Consider the following 18576-nt stretch of genomic DNA (forward strand, 5'->3'; position numbering starts at 1 on the left):
TTGGCCTCCAGGCTGGCTTGGCTTGAGAAGTATTACCCTCTTCCTTAGAGGACGTAGCACTTGGGGCTGGTCCGTTTCTGCGAAAGGGACGAAAATTAGGTTTATTTTTGGCCTTGAAAGACCTATCCTGAGGAAGGGCGTGGCCCTTGCCCCCAGTGATATCAGAAATAATCTCTTTCAAGTCAGGGCCAAACAGCGTTTTCCCCTTGAAAGGAATGTTAAGCAATTTGTTCTTGGAAGACGCATCCGCTGACCAAGATTTTAGCCAAAGCGCTCTGCGCGCCACAATAGCAAAACCAGAATTTTTCGCCGCTAACCTAGCCAATTGCAAAGTGGCGTCTAGGGTGAAAGAATTAGCCAATTTGAGAGCATGAATTCTGTCCATAATCTCCTCATAAGAAGAAGAATTATTATTGAGCGCCTTTTCTAGTTCATCGAACCAGAAACACGCTGCTGTAGTGACAGGAACAATGCATGAAATTGGTTGTAGAAGGTAACCTTGCTGAACAAACATCTTTTTAAGCAAACCTTCTAATTTTTTATCCATAGGATCTTTGAAAGCACAACTATCTTCTATGGGTATAGTGGTGCGTTTGTTTAGAGTAGAAACCGCCCCCTCGACCTTGGGGACTGTCTGCCATAAGTCCTTTCTGGGGTCGACCATAGGAAACAATTTTTTAAATATGGGGGGAGGGACGAAAGGTATACCGGGCCTTTCCCATTCTTTATTTACAATGTCCGCCACCCGCTTGGGTATAGGAAAAGCTTCGGGGGGCCCCGGGACCTCTAGGAACTTGTCCATTTTACATAATTTCTCTGGAATGACCAAATTCTCACAATCATCCAGAGTAGATAACACCTCCTTAAGCAGAGCGCAGAGATGCTCCAATTTAAATTTAAATGTAATCACATCAGGTTCAGCTTGTTGAGAAATTTTCCCTGAATCTGAAATTTCTCCCTCAGACAAAACCTCCCTGGCCCCCTCAGACTGGTGTAGGGGCACTTCAGAACCAATATCATCAGCGTCCTCATGCTCTTCAGTATTTTCTAAAACAGAGCAGTCGCGCTTTCGCTGATAAGTGGGCATTTTGGCTAAAATGTTTTTGATAGAATTATCCATTACAGCCGTTAATTGTTGCATAGTAAGGAGTATTGGCGCACTAGATGTACTAGGGGCCTCCTGTGTGGGCAAGACTGGTGTAGACGAAGGAGGGGATGATGCAGTACCATGCTTACTCCCCTCACTTGAGGAATCATCTTGGGCATCATTTTCTCTAAATTTTGTGTCACATAAATCACATCTATTTAAATGAGAAGGAACCTTGGCTTCCCCACATTCAGAACACAGTCTATCTGGTAGTTCAGACATGTTAAACAGGCATAAACTTGATAACAAAGTACAAAAAACGTTTTAAAATAAACCGTTACTGTCACTTTAAATTTTAAACTGAACATACTTTATTACTGCAATTGTGAAAAAGTATGAAGGAATTGTTCAAAATTCACCAAAATTTCACCACAGTGTCTTAAAGCCTTAAAAGTATTGCACACCAAATTTGGAAGCTTTAACCCTTAAAATAACGGAACCGGAGCCGTTTTTATATTTAACCCCTTTACAGTCCCTGGTATCTGCTTTGCTGAGACCCAACCAAGCCCAAAGGGGAATACGATACCAAATGACGCCTTCAGAAAGTCTTTTCTATGTATCAGAGCTCCTCACACATGCATCTGCATGTCATGCTTCCCAAAAACAAGTGCGCAATAGAGGCGCGAAAATGAGACTCTGCCTATGATTAGGGAAAGCCCCTAGAGAATAAGGTGTCCAATACAGTGCCTGCCGGTTATTTTACATAATTCCCAAGATAAAAATAATACCTCAAGGCTATGGAGTATAAAATATGCTTATATATAAATCGATTTAGCCCAGAAAATGTCTACAGTCTTAAAAGCCCTTGTGAAGCCCTTTTTTTTTTTCTGTAATAAAAATGGCTTACCGGATCCCATAGGGAAAATGACAGCTTCCAGCATTACATCGTCTTGTTAGAATGTGTCATACCTCAAGCAGCAAAAGTCTGCTCACTGTTCCCCCAACTGAAGTTAATTCCTCTCAACAGTCCTGTGTGGAAACAGCCATCGATTTTAGTAACGGTTGCTAAAATCATTTTCCTCTTACAAACAGAAATCTTCATCTCTTTTCTGTTTCAGAGTAAATAGTACATACCAGCACTATTTTAAAATAACAAACTCTTGATTGAATAATAAAAACTACAGTTAAACACTAAAAAACTCTAAGCCATCTCCGTGGAGATGTTGCCTGTACAACGGCAAAGAGAATGACTGGGGAAGGCGGAGCCTAGGAGGGATCATGTGACCAGCTTTGCTGGGCTCTTTGCCATTTCCTGTTGGGGAGGAGAATATCCCACAAGTAAGGATGACGCCGTGGACCGGACACACCTATGTTGGAGAAAAATATTCTATCTGAAAAACGCACCTTTGGCTTTAGCACAGTTGATCTAACGCAGTGTTGCATTAGTGCATGAGCAATAATGAATAGACATAGAATAGAAGTCTATGGGGAGGAGTTAGTGTGGTTGTGTTATTTGAAGTCCTGAAGTTAGCGCACCTTATTCTTTTGCTTGCACGCTACCTTTTTACTTTCAACTTGTAATACGTGCACTAATGCTGGCGCACTAATTTTTACTCTGAGCGGGCTCAAGCAAAGAAAGAAAAAAAAATTAGCGTGCTACTTGTAATCTGGCCCTTATTGTTTTCCTCCTTAAGACCTAAGAAAATTACATTTCCCTTGGAATTTATAAAGTACAACATAAATCAAATTGCTTTTTTGGAACCACAAGAAACAACTAACAGGAGTTCAAGTCTGGAAACATTATGCTTTAAAATCCATATGAAAAAATAACCACGTACATTCTCAGAGGGTTGACAATTTCAGTCCGTAAAAGTGCTTGCGTTTCACTGTAATATTCTACATCTGTTTTATCTTTCGGTCTGAGGAGAACAGAATCCAAAACCGAACTAAAGGAAAATAGGCTGTGGAACGAAAAAAAGGATAAATACAGTTGTCTATGATGTGTCACAATTTAATAAAGTTTATTTTTGTTAAATTGCATTTACTTAGTAAGTTTTGCTTACCAAAATAGTGTTGAATCAAGGTAGCAGGAATTGTAGTGTCCCTGAATTCCTTTCTTCTTTCCAATCATCATTTCTAGTCCTTCCTTCTCTGATCTTGGAGGGGTGTTTCCTTCTACAACTTCACTCAAGTATCCCCCAAATGCTTTAACAGACAAAACAGTAGCAAATATGTATTATTGCTCTGGGAAAACATTCTCAGAAACAAATTGGCTTAAAATTAATTTTCTTTCTATTGCAAGCATTTAGGAAGAAAATTACTATAAACCCAAATTACACTGCACTTAAGTTAAAGGGACACTGAACCCAATTTTTTTCTTTCGTAATTCAGATAGAGCATACAATTTTAAGCAACTTTCTAATTTACTCCTATTATCAATTTTTCTTCGTTCTCTTGCTATCTTTATTCAAAAAAGAAGGCATCTAAACTTTTTATTTGGTTAAGAACTCTGGACAGCACTTTTTATTGGTGGATAAATGTATCCACCAATCAGCAAAAACAAAACAGTTTGTTCAGCAAAAATGGGCCGGCATCTAAACTTACATTCTTGCATTTCAAATAAAGATACCAAGAGAATGAAGAAAATTTGACAATAGAAGTAAATTAGAAAGTTGCTTAAAATTTCATGCTCTATTTGAATCACTAAAGAAAAAAAATGGGTTCAGTGTCCCTTTAAGGGCACTTTCAATTAAAAAGTAATATATAAACTGTAGAGTCATTATTGGTTTTGCCTGCTTTTTCTTTTGTGTAAATCAGTAAATTTTCTTTATTTACAGCATACAAAAATATTTGTGAGAAAGCATCACATATTGTGTCATGAATTTTCTCAAGTACATGGCTCTAATAGCGAGAATATATATATATGATAAATCAATTTATTTCAGGATAGTGGGAGTCAACGTTTTATTACATGAGGGAATTCCCCTCCTAAAGATAAAGCAGGATCAAAAGAATTGCAAAATAAGTACTACTGCCAAAAAAAAAATCAGCCTCAGAAACACCTGGAGTGGGTGAGCTGATACGCCCTAACATAAAATTATCAGTCTGCATCTACCAACACATTGGTGTGCTATTGGACATTGTGAGTAGCCATTTGGCATAATTATCTCCATTGTTCCATCTATTTGGTTGATCTGCACATGTGGTTTCCTTTGGTGTCTTGACTCTCCATTACAGACACATCTGGCGGGGATATCCTGGAGTGGGTGTACTGACACACCATATGATGTCAGTCTGCTTCCATTAGCACATTGGGGTGCTTATTTTAAATGTGAGTGCCAATTTGGCTCAAGTGCATAAGTTTTGGCTTTTTTGATTTGGTGATTCTACACATGAGGCACCCCTCTCTTTCTTCTATTTTCCTGATTAATAGTATCTGTAGATAAAACCTTAGGAAGAAAGGAATTTCTGGGGTGAAGAACAGCCTTAAACTAATAAAAATCAGAAAATAAGGTTTGCATTACAAAGCTGAAAGTTCAGAAAGTATTTTAGTAGAATAAATAGCTAGAATAAAAAGAACCTTCCAGGATAAAAGTTGAAGGTCTAATCAAAGCCTAAACAAAGGGTTGAAAATTGGGAATTTTAGCTATTTTCTTATGAAACAAAACAAAGAACTAAAATCTGACCCTTCAGAGAACTGGCAGACAAACCCTAATACAGACCTCCCTGCATTAACTGAAGAACTCCAGTGATAACCTTTGCAAGCACACCATGCAAAACAAGGTTTTTAAGAACTTATACATCTCCCTTAACAGGTGTCCTAGCCTAAATCAAGGTGTCCATAACCTTGTCAGGAAAACCTCTAAGCACTAAGCGTTCAATCGCCATGTCAAATTTTCTTCTTAGAAGAATCCTACAAGACAAGCACAAGGACATCTGAAGAAGATACGCAAACAAAATCCTGCAAGGAGGCATTTTTCTGGCTTTCACTCTGGGTGGTAAAACAAAAATGGAAAAATGTTTATCAGGTTGAACTACTAGGGAACCACTTCAGCATCTATCAGATTCGCCAGAGGGTCTCAAGACCTGACACCAAGCAGTTTGTGATTCAAGCAAGAGACCATGAGATCTATCTATGGCAGACCCAAACATCTCCCATGCTTGTAGAAAACTTCCTGATTCACAATCCACTCGTGTGTCAAGAGCCTGGTGACTGAAAATGTCTACCCAGCCCAATTGTTCTCACCCAGAATGTGGATGGCAGAAAACATACACCGTAAGCATCACTGCAACATATTCATAATCACAGCACCTTTTACTAAAATTCGATCTTTATTAAAGAGCTGACACAGAATAAAAGCTGTTATTCTATGCCAGTTCTTTAATAAAGATAAACATTTTATTAAAAGGTGGTGTGATAGTTGATACAGGTCACTGCTGTCACATTGTCTGACATGAATCGCGCAAAAGAGTTCTGTCTAAGGTCGGGTCAACTCTGAAAATTGCATGGAGTTCCAGAATATTTATGGGTAACCTCCCCGCCTGAGAAGGCCAAACCCCCTTCCCTCTCCGAGCCCCCCAGACTGCACCCCAACGTAAAAGGTTGGCACCTGTGGAAATTAATACTAACACTGGGTGAAGAATGGAGGTCCCCTGAACCAAGGAATGGTGAATCCACCACAAATTTCAAGACTGTCTGGTCCTGTGATCTTCTGAGACAAATTATCATGGTTCCCAATCAATTGATGCAACATCTGCAATTGGAGGGCCTGAAGATAAATCCTGGCAAATGGAAGTGCATTTGAGGAAGCCACCATGAGACCCACAACTTCCATGCACTGAAGGGAGAGAGGATTCAGATGCACAAGGGCACAGGCCTATTGCAGCTTCAGTCTGCATTGATCTGTCAGGAATCAAATGTATAGCCACTGAATCGACTATGAAACACAGAAAAGACACACAGGTCAGAGGACTTAAGGAGCTCTTTGGAAAATGTATTTTCCAACTGTGAATCTGAAGTAACGGACAACTTTCTCAGATGGTATTTCAAATTAAAGGGACATGAAACCCCAAAATTTTCTTTCATGATTGAGAAAGAGAATAAAATTTTAAACAACTTTCTATTTTACTTCTATCTAATTTGTTTCATTCTCTTAGTATCATTTGTTGAAGGAGCAGCAATGCACTACTGGTTTCTAACTGAACACATGGGTGAGCCAATGACAATTGGTATATATATGCAGCCACTAATCAGCAGCTAGAACCTAGGTTCTTTGCTGCTCCTAAGCTTTCCTAGATAAACCTTTCAGCAAAGATTAACAAGATAAGTAAACAAATTAAACAATAGAAAAAAATTGGAAAGTTGTTTAAAATTGTATTCTCTATCTGAATCACGAAAAACATTTTTTGGGTTTCATGTCCCTTTAAGGAACTGCAGAGATTCACTGAGCTTGAGCTACAGACAACAGAGCACCCAGCAATGCTCTTTATGTTGTAGCCAGGTTGAAAAGGAGGGCCACAAACTCCTTATGCTTATGTAGAAAAACAAATCTCAGTACCTTGACATGACTCATCTGAATAGGAATATGCAAATAAGCATGTTTTAAGTCTATGGTAGACTTGACCATTCTGCACTAAAGGAAGGAAACTGCAAATTGTCTCCATTTTGAAAGTAGGAACTTTCAGGAATTCATTCAACATTTTTGGATTTAAAACAGGCATAAAAGTACAGTATTTTTTGGCACTCTAAAGAGATTTGAATATAACCCCTGGTTTAATTCTGAGGTTGGAATTGCAGCAATTACTCCCATTAAAGGGATAGGAAAGTCAAAATTAAACTTGAATGATTCAGATAGAGCAGGTCATTTTAAGACACTTTGATATTCACTTCTATTTTCAAATGTGCTTTGTTCACTTAGTATCCATTGCTAAAATATGAACATGCACATATCATACACTAGTAGGCAGTGGCGTCACTAGGGGGTGCATAGATATTTTTATTAGAGGGGCCAGCATTTGTGAACATTAGTGGGACTGGGGAAGTTGTAGACACTTAATTTTTTTGCCGCTTGAGCCAGCGCTGCAATTTCCACAAATAGTTTTCCCGGCTGCTTTTGCTTGTTTGTACTTTGCTCCTCCTCTGCCCAATTTCACTATTAATGTTGTGGGCGTGCCGTGGGGCTTGCAAAGTTGCGCTGCTTGCCTAAACCTGCCTGCCTATCTGTGCTCACTGCTCAGTGGCGTGTGGAGCAGTGGAGTCACTCACTGCTGTGCTGTCTCTCTAAACGGGAACTGGGAAATCATGAGGGGGATGCCTGGCACCTGACCGCATGACTGTCTAACACTGTCTCTAAAGTGAAGGAGACACATATGATGCCCACCAGACCGGTACGGTTACGGTACACTAAGTGCACACTGAAGAGGTAGGAGGGGAGGGTGGACGGGGGTCTGGGGTGGGCAGAGAGCAGAGGTGCTTGGCCATAAGAAGCGGCAGGCACACGGCCCGGGGCTATGCACTGACAGACTTGGAACAAAGTCAGAGAGCAGAATTTTCATAGTGTTTCTGTGTGTGTGCCTGAGTGTTTTTGTGTGTGTGTCTAAGTGTTTCTGTGTGTGCCTGAGTGTTTTTGTGTGTGTGTGAGCGTGTTTCTAAGTGTGCCTGAGTGTGTCAGAGTGTTTGTATGTGTGTGTGCCTGTGTTTTTGTGTTTCTAAGTATCTGCTTTCTGGGGGGAGGGGGGTGACACCATAAGTTACCGCACCAGGTGACACCAACCCTAGTGACGCCACTGCTAGTAGGAGCCGTTGATAATTGGTGCCTGCACACATTTGTCTCTTGTGATTGGCTGACTAGATGTGTTCAGCTTCCCGTCAGTAGTGCAATGTTGTCCCTTCAGCAATGGATAACATGAGAAAGAAGCAAATTTGTTAATAGAAGTAAATTGGAAAGTTGTTTAAAATTGTATGTTCTATCTGAATCATAAAATAAAATTTTAGGGTTTACTATCCCTTTAATTTTAGATATCTTACACAGGCCAAAAGAGTTTTGGAGTTTAAAAGGACGTTGAGGCAATTGAGACAGAAAGAATCTTCCCTGAGGAGGCCTTGAACAAAAGCTTATTCAATATCCCCGACAAATAATTTGCAATACCCATGGATCCTCAACAGATTTGGACTAACCCACACAGGTGTAACACATCAATCATAGTGTTGTCAAATACAGACTCCCAAAACATCTTTGGAAGGGTTATACCAGCTCAAATGTGTAAAATAAAAGGGGTGAAAGGGATCATCTATCCCAGTAAGGGAACCTATTTACATGTTCACCAGTTTGGAGCTTTTTAATAACAATGATTAGTTATGAAGTTTATTCCACCAGATAATTGTACTGCAGAGAATAGATTAATAAATGCAAACATAGGGGAGTGTTTACAGAGTCAAGAGGGATTTTTCACCTCTAGGCCAGTGATTTGGACTAACCCACACAGGTGTACCACATCAATCATTCTCTAGCAAAAAGAGGTGTTTTGTTCTGTTCATTAGTGAGGTATATAAGGCAGTGAAGGGTAGCATGATTTATTATGAGTTTTTTTATGCCTGATGAAACGGTCTGTGAACCGTGAAACGCGTTGCATGATTGGGTGATTATTGGACACCCTGTTATCCACTCTCATCAGCAATCATTGTGCTGTTGTTTTTAAACTTTTATGCTTTTTTAAATAAATTTGGAGAGACCAGCCCAGCACCTGAGGGAACACATTATCATACAAATATCAAGATACCTAGAGTTTGAGTGAGCTGCCACACCTCTACCAATCTGCAGCCTGCTTCTACAAGCACATTGGTGTGCTCTGGGAATATGTGAGTACCCTCCACATTAAGGAATCTGTCGTGGTTGTACCATTAATAGTCTGCACATGTGGTGCCCGTATTTCTTGTCTCCCTTATAGCACCACCATCTTACGCCAAGAGCGCCTTCAAGTGGGTGAGCTGTCACACCTTTCTAATTCTGCAGCCCGCCCCTACCAGCACATAAGTGTGCTCTCCAAATTTGTGAGTACCCATTTGGCAATAGTTCTGTGACTCGCTGTTAATTAATAGATGATACCACACATGAGGCGCCCCTCCATTCTGCTTTTGGACCAAGAAGAGCTGGACTTTCAGGAAAATTTAGAGTAGCCAAAACTCTGAGCAGGGGGGAAAACCTGTGACACAAGCCTTGTCTAGCTAAAAACAGCTAACGTAACATTCTTAGCATTAATATGAATCATTCCCGCAGCGGCGTCACAAATAAAGGTATTTGTTGTTCTCAGGAGATTAATGCAATCCTGAATCTCATTCAAAGTGGTTTCCCTAGAAACAAGTTCTGGATGGTTGTCACAGCAAACAGCAGTAGCAGCAACTTAATAGGCAACACAAACAGCAGGTCATAATATAAAAACTGCAAGCTGAAAGGATTACCTATTAAAACCTTCAAGTTTTCTATCTAAAAGATTGTTAAAAGAGGAACTATACCCCGGCAGAATAGTGGTACGCCTGGCAAGAGTGGAAATAGTTACCTTTGGAATAATTTCCCAAAAGAGGAAACAGATTTAAATTTAGCTGATGGAACAAAAGTTATACCTGGCTTCGGCCATTCCTTAGAAATTAGATCAGAAACTGGGTCAGGCACGAGAAGAGGAAGGCTGTTTGGGAGCTGCCTTAAATAATTTATCAATCCTTTCACTTTGTTGCTTAACTGTGACAGGAAAACCCTCTACCTCTAAAGCAATTAAAAAGTCCTGCAATAAAGCATGAATATGCTCAAGCCTGAAATTAAAATGCACATTCTCTGACACAGCAGCAGGGTCCTGAGACTCAGAGAGACAATCCTCAGAGATAGAAACAGTCCTATCATTAATGGGTAACTTAATGTGTTTCCAATTACTTTTTAAAATGCTTTTAAGATTTGCTTTTAAAGCTTATTTGTATCTATGAATTAGTTGATTTTGTGTTTTAAAGCCACAACCTAACAAAATGGGTTGAGCTTGTAGGTACAATCAGATCTCATTACTTTATCACATTGTGTACATATACCTGCTTCTTTATCTTATATCTGTCCATAAACCAATCACCAATACTTGGAAAGAACAATGGAAAATTAACATTTTATTACTTTATCTCTTCTATAACCCACTGGGAGTGTAATTTCTTCTTCTGGCTGTGCTAACACAGCTTGGCCTCAAGGTCAAAAACTTTCAGAATGGGTGGGGATACCACAGGCTAAACAAATTTAAATGCCAATATAAGGTTAATGGAAATACTTGGAAACAATTTAATACACTCCAGCAGGTAAAGTGGATCATTGGAACAAATTAAAGAGAACATTTTGTGAGTAAACTGTCCCTTTAAAGGGGCCGCTCCAAAGGGAAGTCCCTGATGAGCTAAAGGCCAAAGATGGACCACCTTCAAATCAATGCAAACATCTGCACTTAACCACAGGTGGCAAAACAGTTACTACGTCATTAAAAAGTAGAGTAAATATAATCCTTTATTTTCAGAGAAAGTTTAGATGAACCCTCCTGGTAGCAACTATGATAAGGCAAAAACTGTTGAACACTCAGAAATGCAGCAAAACCCTGTTTAGGGTTAGAAATAGACTATGCATATAAGGTACCTAGCTGAGCAGGGACACACACCTGAGAATCCTTAGATGCAAACACAAACCGGAAAGGGTTACATTATCAGAGGGTACCCCCTTCTAAAAGGTCACCTGACATAACAGAGGCCTGAGCAGCACTCGTTTGCTCTATAGTAACAGTAGCTTAAGAGATAGACTGAAGCAAATAAGCAGTGCAAAGCACAAAGATAGTTAACCCCAAAAGGAAGAAAAGGAGCAATGTAAAACTGATTAACCCATATAAGGGAACCGTAACAATAATATTAAGGTCCTAAAAAGTAAGCTAAAATGGATCACCCTTGGTACACCTGCACTACCGGTGAACTCCAAAAGGAACCTGAAGGAGTTAATAGAAAATATAGCACAAGTGAAGGAAAATACACAGTGTATGGTTCATAAGTAATTTCTGATCATGCTATGCAGAGCGTGCAAAATTAAAAGCAACAGCAACCTTAAAAAAAAAATCTAAATTTTAAAATGTTCCTAAAAGTGCTATAAACCTTTAATAAAAGGTGTATGATATACAAATAGATGTCCCCAGGCTACGTGAAGCATATCTACATGCTCATACTAATAGGTGCAAAATAGCAGTAACTTGCTTACAGTAGATGAGCCCATCCTCGGCAGTGCAAGCACAATGACAAGGATCTAACCAAGTAATAACATATACAACCCAGGGGATTGGTGGAAAAGTCTACAGTTCACCTATGAAGGGCTGTGTATCTCACAATGAGCAGATCATTGTAGGCCAGGGGATTGGACGACAAATCACTGCCTGGAAACTATTTTCTACCCCTCTCACCGACAGGGTACTGAAAGGCGGACATTGACCTCAGATTAGTAAGTGGGCCCCTCTCTTATCCTCACTCATCAAAGAGGCAAAAGAAAATGACAGAATATCAAGGAAAGTAGGAGAGACTTAAAGGGCCACTGTAAGTAAATATTTTCTATGCCTGTTACTAACTAACTACCCCAAATACACTTTTTATCAATAGCATTTCATTAACATATCTCTACCGTATATCAGAAATCTTGTCTGCAAATTTAATTGTTTTCCAAACCCACTCCGTGGGTATCCTTTGCTCTGTACCAATCCGTTTACAATACCTAGGTTTCAAAATGGCGCTTTAAACACAAAGTTATTGGTTTAAGTATTTTGAACACTCAGTGCTGAAAATAGTGGGCAGGATAACGTGACATCATCGGCGAATAAAAGATAAAACTTTTAGAACGTTATGAAACTTCGTTTTGGAGAAAATATAGGTCAGTAGGTTTTAATTAATCTTTATTAACGTTAATATGTTAGTTGTTTAGCTTAAAAATTATAACAGAAAGTAATCCTTTAAGGCTCTGGTGTGTTGGGGTATCTTTTGCATCCTCCTTGTTGTCGGGAAGGGAATTGCCAAACTTAATGACTCGTGGACTCTCACCTTTTGATGAAACAAAACGTTATCACAGAAAAGCTTAAAGTGAAGGTAAAGTTACCATTATCACAATCCAGGATATCATAAATCAACTAAATTAAATAGGACTTTTATTCATTAAAGGATTACTTTCTGTTATAATTTTTAAGGTAAACAACTAACATATTAAAGTTAATAAACATTAATTAAAACCTACTGACCTATATTTTCTCCAAAACGAAGTTTCATAACGTTCTAAAAGTTTTATCTTTTATTCGCCGATGATGTCACGTTATCCTGCCCACTATTTTCAGCACTAAATGTTCAAAATACTTAAACCAATAACTTTGTGTTTAAAGCGCCATTTTGAAACCTAGGTATTGTAAACGGATTGGTACAGAGCAAAGGATACCCACGGAGTGGGTTTGGAAAACAATTAAATTTGCAGACAAGATTTCTTATATACGGTAGAGATATGTTAATGAAATGCTATTGATAAAAAGCGTATTTGGGGTAGTTAGTTAGTAACAGGCATAGAAAATATTTACTTACAGTGGCCCTTTAATCGTCATCAATAATGTAAAAAGAAAGTTATATACAATATTTATCCATTTTCTAGAGTACACTAATGCAACCCGTTTTTTTTGTTTTTGTTTTCCTGCTGATCATGTTTCTGTATCAGCCAACTGAAATTCTGGCCGTTAGGCGGCCGTCAATACACATCAACCGCCTACTTTAGGAATCCCCATAAGAACCAGAATCACGCTTGCGCATAATACATTAAAATCGGCAATTGGTGCATGCGCTATTTCACAAAGCCTTGTGAACTCGCTCGGAGCTGACGTCGAAAGCGGTTGGGACCGCTCTATACGTCAACATACAAGAAAACAGGCATTTAATCTCTGGGAGGAGTCAGACATTGCATATCTTCAACATTAAAAATAAAATTGGAAAAAAAAAGTTAGCGATTGCGTTAGGGTAAGCATAACAAATGCATTCGGTTGCAAACTATAAAACTTAACATTCACTTTAAATAAAAAAAAAAAAACAAAGAAAAAAAAATGCATTTAAGGCTTTGATGTTCTTTTAAAAAACTGAAGTTGCATAATTTGCTTCTGGCCTCTTATTGACCACAACAAATGAGAACAAGTTGATTTATTTGACTTTTTGGGCTTTAGAAACCCCTGGTAACAAAATTATTTTTTTATTTTTTTGCATAATTATATATTACAATGTGTTGCTTTATAGCAGACTTATAATATATACCTAAACTTCTACCAAAAACTGTATCCCTTAGAAATGTTATACATTTTGGTATTTTATTAGGCTAATCTAATAGTTTGGTGACATAAGGTTATACTAGAGAGGCCAATAATAATGGCCAGTGCCAAAGTACTACTAATGAAATTCAGAATCAATCTATATTATATATCTATATCTATCTATCTATCTATCTATCTATCTATCTATATATATATATATATATATATATATATATATATATATATATATATATATATATATATATATATATATATACTCATATCTTGACAAAGGCCCACATGAGGGCTGAAACATTGGAATGAATATTGCAGAAAAGAAGATGCTGTGTCTGTATGACTTTATTAAATGTTTAAATAAATGAAGTGAGGAAAATTGCGCTTATTCGTTATAAATATAAAAATAAAAAGAATGGTGGGTAATGTGGAGATGCAGCACTGGAGGGAGCGAGAGAGGCATCGTCATCAAAAGAGCAGCTTATGTGAGGCAAGGCCCTGGCCTGGGGGATTTGAGGTTTGGGGCAATACAAAATGAGGGGATAGGAGCAAATGAAGAAAGCTGATTGGCCATCAGTATCAATTAAGTAGCATCTCTGAATTTAGGTGTGAGAGTTTTGGAGCTATAGACATAAAAAATTTCCAATTTTTTTTTTATTTCTAATCAGGTTGCAAAGCAGGGAAATGTGTTTAAAACATTCATTTAAAGGAAATAAAAAAAACATCCTGTACCCATAGAACATTTTTTTTTTTTTTTTTAGCAAATATCTCCTTTAAAGGGATAATCTTTTTGTATTCAAAGTAACTGCAGGGACATAATCTGTTTGTATTCAAAGTAACTGCAGGGGCGCCTTTTCAAATGATCTGGGCTCTTTCTTCTACCCCCACTGCCAATAACTCTGTATTTTATAGCTTTTCTATACCAAAAACTGCAGTATTGACAAGATCAGTATAGGTGGCAGTTTCCGCAGGCAAAATTTGCTATTTGAAATGACTGTCCCCTTTATCAAGCTAAAGGCCACATGGTTAGTTGTTTAGGATACTACCCATGCATAATACATTTTTATTTATTTAAAAAACTGGATACTTGTTTCATGCCTCTGTTACCTTGGATTGAACCTGCCCTGGTTTACACAATTTTGCATCATGTAAGAGGGAGATACATGCTGTCTATACAAATGCTAGACTGGGGATGGGATCACATGTAAACAACAATATCTTCTGTCACCTATAGGTACTCATAAATTGTTTAATATTTTTGTATACATAGTACAGTACAGTAATCAGAAATCTAATAGTTGTTTTAAATTAATATAGACTATCATTTGCATTTTAGAACACAAAACCAACTCAAAGATGCAGACATATAAGATTGTGACTTAATAGCGGGGGAGAAATGGTAATTTTTTCATTTTTCTTTAAAAACTTTTAATGAAAGTTGGGATTTTGGAATCATTTCATACTTTGGAATTCCAAATTTGTGGATTTCTACCAGTATATTCCAGTATATAGGCAAGGGGAGAAGAAAACATTATGGGACTAAACTAATACATATATTTTTTTCAAGTTAAATGGTATAGATTATTTTAAGCTGAGTTAATGATCTACACAAGATCTGCAAGAGAATTATAATGTGGTTATTCAATTGAAAAGTTTCGGCACATTTACTCTTAACTGATAAACAACTGATTTTCACACAGTAAAGTAGGCACTTATTTAAAATTAAAAGGGGGATACAGCAAACATCACATTAATATTCTTTAGGTAATTATTGTAAAATGCTGTCTGCAGTTTCTACGTCAGACAGTTGCCAGAGATTGGGATAACTATGACAACCACCTTCACAATTACCTAAAGAGTTACAGCGCTCTATCTGGTTGGACACCGGCTGAAGTGAAGCAAACCTTGAGTCTGGACGGCAGCTCTTCAGCTTCACAAAAAGTGCTTTTTTAGGCGCGCAGGTGAAATATCTTGTCCCCTTGAAAGTGCCATCTGTGCAGCCAACGCATTCGTCTTCCTACAAACCCATAGAAATAGGAAAAAACACAAGGAAGCTGATAGGAAACAGGTGTACTGTTTTCAGTTACACATAGGTCAGAATTACTATAGAAAACATTTTATCCTCCATAATAATTTAGTTTAAACAATAATCCTTCCCTCACAAATCAGGAATTGTTGCATTATAATTTGAAAACGAAGTAAAGAGACATTAAACACCCACAAAATATTTTATGATTAAGATTATGGGGTCAATTTAAGAAGCAGCGTATGCTGCCGTTTCCGTGCGAGACTTCAGGCTTGCCGGAAACTTAAGTTAGGAAGCAGCGGTCTTAAGACCGCTGCTCCTTAACTCGTCCGCTACCTCTGAGGCGGCGGACAGCAATTATCCCGATCAGATATGATCGGGATGATTGACACCCCCTGCTAGCAGCCGATTGGCTGTGAATGTGCAGGGGGGCAGCATTGCACAAGCATTTCACACAAAATGCTTGTGCAATGATAAATGCCGACAGCATATGCTGTCTGCATTTATCGATGTGGGGCAGACATGATCCACTACAGAGGATCATGTTCGCCCGCATATTAATAAAATCGGCCCCAAAGTGTAAAATTAAAACAGAACTTTCATATTTATTTATATTATCACATTTACTTCTCTTAGCATCCTTTTGTTGACAAGCAAGTAGGTATACACAAGAGCATGCACGTGTCTGAAGCACTATATAGCAGCTGTTCTGTAAGAATGCTTTAACTTTATATTTGCAAGAACACAAGATGGCAGCAGTTTTTTTCCACAAACTGCTCCCCTATAGTGCTCCCGACACATGCATGTTGCCTACCTAGGTATGCTCTTCAACAAAGAATATCATGAGAATAAAGCAAATTTGATAATAGAAGTAAATTAAAAACATTTTTTTATGCTTTATCTGAACTATGAAAAAAAAAAAAAATAGGTTTCATGTCCCTTTAGCATTTCAACTTCTTGGAGGAACCCCCCCCCCCCCAAAACCAAACAATTCTGCTCCTTGTGGGCACAATCTGCTACACCCCAGCACAAGGATAATGCTCCAAAAAGGCACAATATGTACGGTGTAGGCAGGAACAGAAATATGTCAGAAATACAAAATGTATTTAACTTTACATAATAATATAAAATATATTCTGCAGTTTCTCCTAAGGGCAGGATGGGAACAGAATCATACAGCCCTATCCAGTTTAACATAAATACTAATAACAAATACTGATGTTACTAAATCTGTGTTTTTTTCACTAAGAGAGTTACTAAGTACATGGTGGCATTGCTAAATCTCTTTACTTGCTGTGCTCAGTCAGGCTGTGGACGTATCACATTGATGGAACTTCTTAAATCATGGGGGCTAAACATTATTATAGAAGTATTAATAGCATAGTAATTTCAAAATTAAAACTTGCCTGATTCAGATAGCGCACACAATTTTAAGCAACTTTCTAATTTACACCTATTATCAATTTTTCGTTGTTCTCTTGCTATCTTTATTTGAAAAAGCAAGAATTTAAACATAGGAGATGGCCCATTATTGGGTTTAGCACCTGGGTAGAACTTTCTGATTGGTGTCTAAATGTAGCTTTTGAATATAACTTACATTCAAATAAAGAGAGCAAGAGAACAAAGAAAAATTGATAATAGGAGTAAATTACAAAGTTGTGTTATATGAATGGAGACTACTGGAACTGGCACGTGTTTATGTTTCTTCTCAACAGTAATTTATTTGTGGCTGTGGAATAAATTATTGTGATTGGTAACATGACAATAACATCACACAGTACATTATATCCAACCCTGATAATGTCAATCATATCAGATTACACAATAAACTCACACATAAGTAAACTTCCCCATAATTAAACTAATTTAAGTGCTCACTGGCTCCTGATACTCTTAAAAATCCACTTTTGAAAGAGGACACTTGGAATGAAACTCTTGTTGCTAATTACCAGCTCAAGTCCAGCTAATATTTCGGTGACTCCCGTAGGCTGGCCAATCCAGCGGATTACTCCATAAAAAGGTGGGTTTTCTTTCACTTCTGCCAAGGATCCCACTTCTAAGCCATGCAGGATGTTTAGGTGTTGGAGACCGGGTGGACTGTCCTGGAGGGAAGTGTTGTTTAACTCCCCGATAACCGACTGCACAGATAAAGAAAGAGGCGTGTGCCCCATTGTGCCATTGGTACTGGACATCTTGGTGAGACTGAAGGGCAGAGAGTGGAACCTATTCTCACTGGGAGAACAGCTGCTGGAAGAAGGCTGAAGGGGGGGAGAACAGTGTCCGAACGCTGCTGGTGATGTTTCCGTTAGTGATTTTGCAGCGTCTTCAACTAAAAACACAAAACAGTAATACTTTTAAATACATACACAATGTACTTATTATTAAAATAACTTAGTTCTCTTGGTATCCTTTGCTAAAATATGGCACCAGTTTTGAAAGAATACTTTTAACAATGGTATACATGTGAAAGAGCGGCAAATGGCAGCAGTGTTTCCTGCCATGTAGTGTTCCATACACATGCAAACTACCTACCAAGATATGGTCTTCCACAAAGATACCAAAAGAACAAAGCAAAAGTAGTCAATATAATCAAATTGAAAAACCAAAAACAAAATTAAATCGTATTCTCCATCTGAATCACAAATTAAGTATTTGGGGTTTCTTGTCCCTTTAATCTGTATTAGGTAAAGCAGAATATATTACTTAACTGGTCATACAAGCTGTGTAATAATTGTATTAAAGGGACACATGAAGAACACCTTGATTGTGTATATTTTACAGGGCATTTTGATTTAGTGTTCTTTACCTTTGTTAAATAATTCTGAATTTACACATATGAAACACAACATTTTTCTTTAATGATTCAGATAGAGCATGAAACTTTCTAATTTACTTCTATTATCAATTTTGTAATTCGTTTTCTTGATTTCCTTTGTTAAAAAGCAGGGGCGTAAGCTTTGGAGCCAGCCTATTTCTGGAGCATTTTAATGGCAGCCGTTTTGCAAGAATGTTATACATTTGCAAGAACACTAGATGGCAGCACTATTTCCTGCCATGTAGTGCTCCAGGCATCTAAAATCTCTTCAACAAAGAACATCATGGGAACAAAGCAAATTTGATAATAGAA

The 18576-nt window shown here is 38.0% G+C and overlaps 1 protein-coding gene across 3 annotated transcripts in view; it reads right to left on the minus strand.

Moving 5' to 3' along the window:
- CYLD (CYLD lysine 63 deubiquitinase) overlaps positions 1-18576 on the minus strand; it is a 467344-nt gene that overhangs the window by 113948 nt on the left and 334820 nt on the right. For all 3 annotated transcript variants that reach the window (XM_053699515.1, XM_053699514.1, XM_053699513.1), the window contains 4 exons: positions 17399-17778; positions 15275-15440; positions 3151-3292; positions 2926-3048 (listed from right to left, as the gene is read on the minus strand). In XM_053699515.1, the coding sequence (XP_053555490.1) occupies positions 2926-3048; positions 3151-3292; positions 15275-15440; positions 17399-17778 (811 nt within the window). The remainder of the gene's footprint in view (positions 1-2925; positions 3049-3150; positions 3293-15274; positions 15441-17398; positions 17779-18576) is intronic.

This window comes from Bombina bombina, chromosome 1 (assembly GCF_027579735.1).
Source record: "Bombina bombina isolate aBomBom1 chromosome 1, aBomBom1.pri, whole genome shotgun sequence".
Lineage (NCBI taxonomy): Eukaryota > Metazoa > Chordata > Amphibia > Anura > Bombinatoridae > Bombina > Bombina bombina.